Source organism: Mya arenaria, chromosome 4 (genome assembly GCF_026914265.1).
Source record: "Mya arenaria isolate MELC-2E11 chromosome 4, ASM2691426v1".
Lineage (NCBI taxonomy): Eukaryota > Metazoa > Mollusca > Bivalvia > Myida > Myidae > Mya > Mya arenaria.
The window spans coordinates 23,083,301-23,094,771 of record NC_069125.1 but is presented as its reverse complement, the minus strand read 5'-3'; the positions used below and the strand labels follow the sequence as shown (position 1 = coordinate 23,094,771).

Sequence of the window (11,471 nt, the reverse complement as noted above, 5' to 3'; positions counted from 1 at the left end):
GGGGCTAAAATTCAAATGTTTTGCTAGACGGTCATCATATGATGCTCCACAACAAATATCAAAGGTATGGGCCTTATAGTTTGAAACAAGAAGATTTTGAAAATATTTCTTAAATAAGTCTCTAGGAAACTTGTGACCCCGGGGGCAGTGCCAGTTTTGACCCAAGGCGCATAATTTGAACAACCATGGTAGTGGACCACTAAATTAAGACTTGTTCAAAATAGCAAGGATCTGCATAGCTGTTTTAGACAAAAAGGTTTTTAACATTTCCAAATTTAAGTATACCAAACCTGTGAACCCGGGGGCGTGGCCAGTAATGACCCCAGGGGCATACTTTGAACAAACATTCACAAGCAATTGTAACTTTACATGTAAACTTCGCTAAAAATAGACGTCGCTCGTGTAGGCTTGGCTAAAAATAGACTTAGCTAAAAATGGCATTTTTTATACTTTCAAGACCCATAATCTAGGCATGCATGGGCGAATCTGGCTGGTTTTCGAAAGGAACCGAGCTTTAATGGATATCTAAATACTGTACATGTTTCATCGAGATACAATCAAAACTGAAGACTCTATCGTGTTCACAAGCAATTGTTTACAGACGCACAGATTTTTTTATACTTTCAAGGCCCATAATCTAGGCATGCATGGGTGGATCTGGCTGGTTTTCGAAAGGAACCGAGCTCTAATGGATATCAAGATACTGTACAAGTTTCATCGAGATAAAATCAAAACTGAAGACTGTATCGTGTTCACAAGCAATTGTTTACACAATAGCATTTTTTATACTATCAAGGCCCAAAATCTAGGCATGCATGGGCGGAACTGGCTGGTTTTCGAAAGGAACCGAGCTCTAATGGATATCTAGATACTGTACAAGTTTCATCGAGATACAATCAAAACTGAAGACTGTATCGCGGTCACAAGCAATTGTTTACACAATAACATTTTTTTTTATACTATCAAGGCCCATAATCTAGGCATGCATGGGCTTATCTGGCTGATTTTCGAAAGGAACCTAGCTCTAATGGATATCTAGATACTGTACAAGTTTCATCGAGATACAATCAAAACTGAAGACTGTATTGTGTTAACAAACAATTGTTTACAGACGCACGGACGCACATACTACGTACACATTACCATCGCATAAGGTCTTCTGGCCTTTGGCCAGTAGAGCTTAAAATCTGACCACGTACAATTATTTGGACTAGGTCATTTACACAATGTTCGTATGATTTAGGCAGATTACCTCATTGGTAGTGGGTGGCCATGAGCATGAATGAAACATTCTTTAATCGAGTCCTAATTTTTCGGTTTAAAATACAATAAAATGGACCATTTTGTTAAGAATGGGTTTTTGTATGGCTCAAGATCTAAATCCATCCATGAACTTGGGGAAGACAACATCCTGTAAGTCAGTTCCACTAAACACATGCATACATAATGTACAGCAACCAACCATTGTCAGACGGGACACAGGTGCTGGCTCTCAATTCAAATCATTGAATGGAAGTCGATTGGTATAGCGTAGAAACAATTCATATACACATGCATCTTGTATGAACATGGTTATATTTACACCATTGATTAATAACAGTATTTTTAAATACACAATACTTGTGTTATAATACAATAATATATTGTGTTTTAAATACTCCATTTTGTTAATAATTATGTTTTTGTTAGGCTACGTGTTTCAAAATACAAACTACATGTAGTATATAATTTTGATGGACGATGGCGTATTATGTCAACATTATGGATGCAAAGCAGGGTGCTCTGTTATTCTTAGCGATGTGTTTTTGTTGTCAAATCATTAAGATGGCCTTATTGTCGTCATAAGTTTGATTAACATGTATTTTTGTTGGACTTAAAACATTAACAAAGACAGCACTATTTAGTGACTTTTAATGTATTAGCCCTATTTATCTAAGAGTGATAGACAGTTACAATAACTCGATTCAAATTTGGTAGCAGAGTAACTGGTTCCATATAATTACGGACCTACAAGTATTAATGATGGTGATATAATTGGAAAAAAATCGGACTTGAAACATAATTTTCCGATTGAGAGCTACTTTACATCAATTCATATAAATATAAATACAGTCCAAAAAAACAGCTTAAATGAAAGGTATCACCTATTAAATGATTTTTATCATTCAACCACCATACCTGTATTTTTTATTATGGTTGAAATAAATGATTTTAAATCAAACCAATTTAACCAATCAAAATGCTGAATTTCCATATTAGCTCAGATTTTTTAAATTTTGAATGTGCATACAAGTTCACTTTTCATGTACATGCTGAGATTTTACCTCATATTGGAACATTGGCTGAGCAGTTCTGACACAGGCTGGGCAGATCAAATATTCAGTATGAGATATTTTTGTTATGATCAAGAAATGTTCTCCTAGGCTATGTTAAAGAGTTATTCGAACATTTACTTGTAATTCATTTAAGAACTCTTAAAATGACCATATCTGTCACACCATTTTTTATCATTCTAATCATGCTATCACTAAATCAACACAATATTAAGCGATAATGTTTATTTACAGATGAAGCACATTATAACACAATAACAAAGTTTCCCCACTATCAGGTGTAATCAGTCGCCTGTTTGTCCGCCTTTTGTTGCTGTCTGGCTTTCTGTGAATCGAGGTAACGTTTAAATGACTCATATTCCCGCGCTTCATCCACATCTGAAAAAAAGAGAAAAGGACACTTAATTATGTATACTGTATACACTTTCACTTGTTTGTTGTCCCTAGCTTTGAGTAAGAATAACACTGTTATAAAAGCCGGATTGCCATTCACCTAAATTAAACTCCATTTTCAACACTTAAGCCCCCCCCCCCCATTACCTTTTCCTACTCTACAAGTTTAGATTAAACTGTATAATTTACAATTATGAAACAAGTGAATACAGCATTTTTCAATCACACTTCTAAGAATGTGGTCTCATTTGAGAATGTGGTCATATTCGAGAATGCAGTCTTAGTCGAGAAACTGGTCTTATTCAGTGCAAGTCTATAGAACTTTATACTCATCACAGAACTCCTGTACACATTTCCATGTACTCACCTATAGGCTCATCATGCTTGAAGTCCTCTTCACTGTCCTCATCATCATCAGCTCCGGCCGCAGGGTTAATGGTCATTTGTGATGTGCCCTGTCTCAGACCTGCAAAATTACATGCATAACTAAATACAAATGTAAATGTACATTAAATGTTTTCAATGTAACAGCTTACAAGACAACGTGATCATATTTGAATTATAAACCTTTTCAACTTTAATGTACCGATATGTTTTTCAGACAAGGATTGACAGAATCAGTATAGCAGGAATGTATCTTTACCGAAATGGTTCTTAACATGTTAATGTTCATCTCTAATTTGCAGCTTCCCAGCCTAGTGTCCATCATCCCCACCCCCTTAATCATCAGTCATCCCCTACTCCATTAACTCTTGTTTGGCCATTAACACCTTGCATATACCCCTACATGATGATAACATCTCATAATTACACTGGATAACATCATTTGTGTCATTGACCATCTCTCTGTTTAAGTCTGAGTCCATTTCTTTCTTGCTCTACAGCCAAATTGGAGCTCAACACATAACTATATCATGACTAAATCCACTCACATCCCGTGATTTCTTTCTAACTAATATGTATCAATGCTAATGTCGGTTTGTACATGTATGTTAATTTGACTGACTCCCTTAAGTCTCAGTCCTACCATCTAAATGGCATTGAAACGGCATGATCCTCCAATCAGTTCAATTCCCTAGACCCGTTAATTCACTCACCCTCTGTGTTAATGTCCGCCAGTCTGTCCTCTGCCACCTTGTCCAGTTCTCCAGCCTGTCTCTTTGCCTCATTCTCTTCCATCTTTTTCCTCCTCTTCTCCAATATGGGCTTGTATTCGCTGAACAAACATCAAATTTTGTTCATTGAAAAGATATTACTCATAATATATATTTTTTCTTCCAAAACAATAATGAAATGCAAAACCTGCCTCAAATATTACTCTTCCTTCTTCAATATACTGACTCAAATTACAAAACAATTTGTAAAAATTCATCCTCTTACTTTTCATATTCTTCAGCTGCCTCATCCACCAGGGAAAAGAACTTATCCACACCTTCCCCTGTCACTGCAGACACGCCTACATTCTAAAAGGATCAAACACAATCATGCAGAAACATCACTGACATTGTCTATGATTATTATCCACACCCACACATTTCACTGTGTACACAACTGCATTCTGAAACGATCATACACGATCTTGGAGAAACATCATTGGTTTAATAAGCAATTATTAAATTTCAAGTTGTCATTGTGAAAATGTTACACAGAAACTTGTCAGACTTCAAACCAGCAGATCATTCATTTAACAGGTAGGCTGCAACTTTAACTCAGATTAGACATATACATGTTCTCTAGCTCCAGGATGTGGGGGCATAGGATCCCCCTCCCTCCATATGTACTGTTTATTATTTACCTTGATGTTAGCATAGAACTCGTCCAACACAAGACTCATGGAGCGTGTCAGGTTGGAAGTGTATGAGGTTTCGTGCTCTAGTGCGTCTTGAAATGTCTCAAAGTCTGTCATCCACTCAACAGCAAACTTGTTACTCACTATGTCTACCTGGGATCAGACAGGTGTTATATCTTTATTGATGAAATGAGGCAGAAACAGTGGAGCAAATTGACTTTTAAATGAAAATGATCTTTTTTGAGCCACTGGTTTTCTCTCAACCTTTTCCATAATCTTTTGATTATGTAAAATTTTAGCATTACAGTTGTAGTATTGCATGAGATATTACTGATTTGGGCAAAGATTATTATGCAACATGGCTAAATGTCGCTTAAGATTTGTCACAAGTTATTTTGAATTTCCTTTTAGCGGAAAAAGGACAATGCCAATAACAGCTAGTATTGTGATATCAATGGGTCTAATTTTTAGCAAGCTGACAATACGATTTACCACTGAACTGTTTTCCTTACCTTATTCATGGCGACTATGAATGGTAGTTTTGTCTTGTAGAGGATGCTGCAGGCATATGTCATGTTGGACATGAATGTCACAGGGCTCACACTGCGAGACGTGTCCATCACATACACTACCACTGTCGGGAACGTGGATGCCTAGTAAGGATAATGTGAAATGTAAGACATTTATCGGGAAGAATACAAGACATCAATACATAAATGTCACTGGCTAAAACTGTGGGAACAGTCCATCACATAGACAACAGGATTAAAGCTATTTTTGGTGTGGAGCACAATTGGAAAAACCTCAATGCATGACAGAGAAGGATAATCTATTATCAACTTAACATGAACCTTTACTTATAGACCACACGGTCATACATTAATTGTTTCAAGTTAACCTACATATTTATGTCTGATATTCAAGTAAATGCTTTCACTCAAGCTGTGTATGGTACCAGAGACTCTGTAATAATGGATCCTGATGCTGACCATGTGAACACTTCAATTTGTCCTGGAGTGTCTATAATGATATACCTGAAATATATTTATATATCATATGTTACATCAATTAACAAGAGATATTTGGCAAACATTATGCCCCCCTGAGCGCCATGTTGTCAGGAATATTTGTACAATTGAATGAAATATGCATGGACCAAAATAACAGCTGATTTGTCATTGGATGCCTTTAAGGCAGTTTTAAGATTAAGACCATTCTAAGTGTGAGAATACTAGGTACAGTTTTTAATCATGTTCAGATGATGACTGATATTTTCAGATCAACATGTATCCTCTACTGGTCATGCCCACCCTCCACGTAAAGTTAGAGGACCAAAAATCTACCCATTGTCTAGTTATCATTTGGACAAGCTTTTCGTGTTCAAGGTCACTGTGACATAAGTATCCATCATATTACCTAAACCATACATCTCATTACCTAATCAATAAAAATGCTAATGAAACTCATCCCCAGGCATTAACTTAAGTATATTAAAGTGACTACCCAAAAGGGCCTTGGGGAAATACTTCTACATGTCCAATACCCTGTAACATATAAATATTTTTTTATGTTGAATAGATATTTAATGGAATATTCTATTTAAAAAAATTTCCTTCCATATCAAATAATTTTCCTTCCATATCAAAATCAGTTCCTAAAGAATTTGTAATTTACATGTCATTATCACTGCAACTCCCTTTACAAAGCTGACATGTACATGAATCTTACTTGCACTCATCTTTGTTTTTCTTCTCAACAAACTGCATCACCTGGTCAAATCTGGTAGCAAACAGATTCAATGATGTCACAATGCCTCCATTCGGCCCTAATCCATATCTGTACATGCTCAGGAACTTTTTATTATTATCATTGTACCTTCCATGAAAACATTGACACAATGTTCATAGATCTTCATTTCTTTTATTGAAAAATAAAAACATTTAAAATTTAAATTTCGTAAAAAAGAATAATTACGTTTATCATATATGTCACAGCTACAGTTGATAAAATGTGAACAATAAGATAATGTCAAGCTCTGAATCTATCTATACATTGTACATGTATGTTGCAGCTCTTCTCTTAGTGACTGGGTAAAAAGCTCCATCGAAATTTTGCTAATAACAACATTGATATAAACCGACAGGTGAAAGGATACTGCTTCATTACCTCTTTGTAGTTCACTGTGTCTCTTATATCTGAAAATGAACAGTGATGAAAATGAACTGCCAATATTTCCCTGTATGTAACTATTAACTGTAAACCACTCTTTTTGAGATCAATAATTATACACAGGACTTTGTGTGTCATGAAAAAGACTATTCAAATGTGCAATTTTTTTTTTATGTTTTTAGATTTCAATTGCATGAAGAATATATTGAGTGGTGCCGCACCTATATTTGCTGGGAAAGGCACCTCATGCACAGCTGGGTCCAGATTGATCACATATGGTGGAGTTTTCTTTGTATGTAGATGAGCAACTATCCTCTGAAAATGAAGAACTACTAAATATTAACAAAAATAAACAAGATTATTGGAATTTCCAGGCATGAGAAGATATGCTTTTTTTGCCTAAACCCTCCCTATAAGAAAACAAGAGGCCAAAGAGGGCCTATGCTCTACTGGTATGGCTCTTGTGGTCATTTCAAATCCAGAGCATGTACGTTTGAGTAATAGGCAACACATATATAGTTCACTTTTTGTGTTTGGGTTAGCTGAAAACGCTGCACGTTCAACATCTGAGGACAGAAAGTGTTGTAAGCAGATTAGTTGCATGAACTGTTTTAATATGTGCCAAGTAAAGGTAATCTGGGGGTAAAAAATATTTGCTTTCAAAACTGTACTCATGGTCAAACTTTCATTTCTGCAGCTTTAAAAATAAACTGGTTGGTCAAAAGGTCAAAGTCAAGGACATCCGAGGACAACATTGATGCTCATTTGCAAAACTGTACACATGGTCAAAATTTCATTGCTGTAGATTTAAAAATTAAACAGTAAGTCAAAAGGGGCGGGGCCAACTTTTGCCCAAGGGGCATAATTTCAAATGTTTTGCTGGACGGTCATAATATGATGCTCCACATCAAATATCAAAGGTTTGGGCCTTGTGGTTTGAAACAAGAAGATTTTGAAAATATTTCTTAAATAAGTCTCTAGGAAACTTGTGACCCCGGGGGCAGTGCCAGTTTTCACCCAAGGGGCATAATTTGAACAACAATGGTAGTGGACCACTAAATTAAGCCTTGTTCAAAATAGCAAGGATCTGCATAGCTGTTTCAGACAAAAAGGTTTTTAACATTTAACAAGTATACCAAACCTGTGAACCCGGGGGCGTGGCCAGTAAGGCCTAAAAAAAAAAATTGTTTGGTTAGGGTTACATCCTTTTCAAAAATAGGTAGGGTAGGTAGGCTTTTTTTTTTTTTTTTTTTTTTTTTTTTTATAAGGCTTTATATAAGAATGTCATTTTCATCATTGGAGAATGGTGTTCAAGTTATCTTCTATATCAGCAATTAAGGTTTTAAACTACATATTGAAAAGCAAAAAAAAAAAAAGAAAAAAAATTTTTTTTTTTTTTTTTTAGTTTTTCATTTTTTTTTTCAAACTGACTATAAAAACGTTAGGGTCGGCGCCTATTCCGTAGGTAGGGTCGGGTAACCCGAACCAAATGTATTTTTTTTTAGGCCTAATGACCCCAGGGGCATTATTTGAACAAACATTCACAAGTAATTGTGACTTTACATGTAAACTTGGCTAAAAATAGACTTCGCTCATGTAGGCTAGGCTAAAAATAGACATAGTTAAAAATAGCATTTTTTATACTTTCAAGACCCATAATCTAGGCATGCATGGGCGGATCTGGCTGGTTTTCGAAAGGAACTGAGCTCTAATGGATATATAGATACTGTACAAGTTTCATCAAGATACAATCAAAACTGAAGAATGTATTGTGTTCACAAGCAATTGGTTACAGACACACTAATTTTTTATACTTTCAAGGCCCATAATCTAGGCATGCATGGGCGGATCTGGCTGGTTTTCGAAAGGAACTGAGCTCTAATGGATATCTAAATACTGTGCAAGTTTCATCGAGATACAATCAAAACATTACCATCGCATAAGCTCTTCTGGCCTTTGGTTACTTAAACTTTATGGTTGATGGATTATCTTCCCAAAACTTCGACAGACTATTGATGTCAATTTATCAAGTGTAGATAGTGTAGTGATGAATAATAATGGTAAATCTCAACGCTGGATGCTTGATTTGTAAAGTCACCAGGTGATACTAAGTAACTGCCATTGGACGTAGAAGCCAACAACAAAGCTTAAGACTTTACTGGTGAATATCTACCAGCCATCCTTATCATTCCTGCCATCCATCTGTGATCAATGTAATGCATGCCCCTATTATCCTATATTGTAGTACACTGAACGTCTAGTCTAAAATAATAGACGTGTTATACGGGATTCTTCCAATCCCTAACGTCTAAACGGGAATGTGCAAAAAACGGGGGTGTTTTAAAAATATTGAAATTGTTTTAAGTGAAGTATTTTATGGTTGAAATTGATCATAAAGAGTTATATTCATATTTTACCATGTAAGTGAAATGTTATTTCGCACTAAACAAGCATTTAATGCATTAAAACAAGTTGTTTACCTTTACAATAAAACGAAAGTTGACTGACACAGAAAACAATTATGCGAAGGGAAACAACTAGATACAATCGTAATAACTCGGCCTCCTCCGACAAAGCTTCGAGATAGACCTTATTATACAATCGTAACAACTCGGCCATGGCCGAAATGTTCCGAGCGATTTAAAACTGTGCCCTGAAGCATTGCAGGTGCCCTTCATGTATATATCGTTATGTTTTGACAGAATGAAATGAAGAAAAGCAGTCAAACTCATAATTATAAGTTGGATATTTATTTTTTGTGTACGGAACTAATATAAAATAACATTATCTGGTAATATTTCTTGTTTTTATGATGTTTTATAGACACTATATGTTTTAACCCGGAATACTCATCGGAACAACTACCCACTTTTGATACTTAACAATTTGTACGTGAAGGATTTGCCATATCAAAAATCCTTCCGTCGTACAATTATTTGGACTAACTGAACGTCTGAAGTAGAACACTACTAAGTACAATAACTTAGTCTTAAATGTTTTTTGAAATAAGGAAAGTATATATCATAGCAAAGGCAACAGTCATGTGGCACGTGTTTCATTTAAAGAAATATCAAATCATTAAATGTCATATTTAACTGCAATGTTTACATTGATATCCAAAATATGACTATCCGAAAAACAGATAAAGTTTTAAGTCCCCATGAATAATGAAGAATTCTACCTGAACAAATGTTGTCTTGCCAGATCCAGCCATTCCAAGGACAATTACGACCGTCGGCTTCTTATCTGTTGGATTGCCACCGCATGCCCCATTTTCGTTGGGCGTTAATTCTTTGTTTTCTTCGCCATGTGAAATCGACATGATTTCGTCTTCCATTTTGAATTTGCTTCTTGAATTAGCTTCTTCCGGTTAGGTAAGGTACAAAAAAATCTGTGTTGTTTCGTTTCGACCGGATTAGTCACACACATTCAATTATAGATGCAACGACCTAGAGCCAATCAATTAACCAAAAACAAAAAATAAACAGATATCAAATTAATTTTAAGAGCTTCAAATAAAGCTCACAACAATGAAACATTGCAAGAATTATGGTGATGCTTACCAAATGCCAAAATGGCAAGAACTTTTGGCGAAGTAAAATGTTCCATATCAATTATTAGCCATATTTCGTAACATGTGTATAAAAAAATTGTCTTCTTTGATGATTTTCGCTATATATAATGCTGAGCGCATACATCAGTTGGAAAACCTTTTTTTTACAAATTAAACCTGCATTTTCATGTTTCATACAAAATTGTACACCGTCCCTGTTAGATGTCTTTCTTACCAACTCAAAATCACTTTGTATGAATACTATGAATTTTCCGACTAATATTAGTGACTGGCATAATATGATATGTACAGTGATAAATAATGCTACTCCAAAAATGAAAAATTCAGTTTAGAAGTCTGTCAATAATTAATTACTTTCAGAATAGATGTTTTGGCGTGACTAAATCGACTGAATTCTGAGATACAATAAAACTTTATCTGTCAAGTAAATGTTGCACTGAACAGCCAAAAATCATCTTAAATGCAAATGACAAAATTGTCTCTCAAGACTCAAATGTTGCCGAGATTTTTAATGACTTCTTTTCAAATGTTGCCGAAAATATTGCAGTATGACTCACCCTAGCATCTCAGAAATCAAAGACAGGAATTTTCAACAAGACAACTTTAATTTTGTACATACTAGTCAAAATCAGGTTTCCAAAATCATTGATAAATTTAATGTCAAGAAAGCCATTGGTGCAGACAAAATTTCAGTTTAACTCATTAAGCTAGCAAAACCTTCACTCGTACAAACCATTATCGATATGATAAATTTCTCAATTACCACAAATTCATTTCCGGATAGACTTAAGCAGGCTCAAGTGACTCCTTTATAGAAAAGAATGACGCTCTTTTATGGTCAAACTCCAGACCTGTAAGTTTACTTCCCATTCCTTCAAAAATCTTTGAGAAAGTGTTGCATGAACAATTATCAACCTATTTTGAGTCAATATTGACAATTTTCTTTGTGCTTTCAGGAAGGGCCATGGATGCCACACTACATTACTTCGACTGTTGGAGGACTGGAGGCAGGCAATTGATAACAACGAATATGTGGCTGCAATACTAATGTATTTATCTAAAGCATTTGATTGTCTGCCAGATGACATTTTACTAGATAAATTGTCAGCCTACGATCTTTCAGGGTCTGCTTCCACCCTCCTACAGTCATGTCTTTCAAACCGTAAACAACAAATAAAAATTGGAAATATAGAAAGTTCCTGGGCCGAAATAA

The 11,471-nt window shown here is 35.3% G+C and overlaps 1 protein-coding gene across 1 annotated transcript; it reads right to left on the bottom strand.

The window, feature by feature from the left end:
- Positions 1 to 1,896: 1,896 nt before the first annotated feature.
- On the bottom strand, positions 1,897 to 10,020 carry LOC128230237 (GPN-loop GTPase 1-like). The gene is made up of 11 exons (XM_052942334.1): positions 9,866 to 10,020; positions 6,906 to 6,999; positions 6,671 to 6,710; positions 6,244 to 6,351; positions 5,471 to 5,549; positions 5,028 to 5,168; positions 4,522 to 4,668; positions 4,107 to 4,189; positions 3,824 to 3,942; positions 3,094 to 3,192; positions 1,897 to 2,711 (listed from the first exon to the last, which is right to left on the bottom strand). The coding sequence occupies exons 1-11, from the start codon at positions 10,004 to 10,006 to the stop codon at positions 2,608 to 2,610; spliced, it is 1,155 nt and encodes a 384-aa protein (XP_052798294.1). The 5' UTR covers positions 10,007 to 10,020; the 3' UTR covers positions 1,897 to 2,607.
- Between the last annotated feature and the right edge of the window lie 1,451 nt (positions 10,021 to 11,471).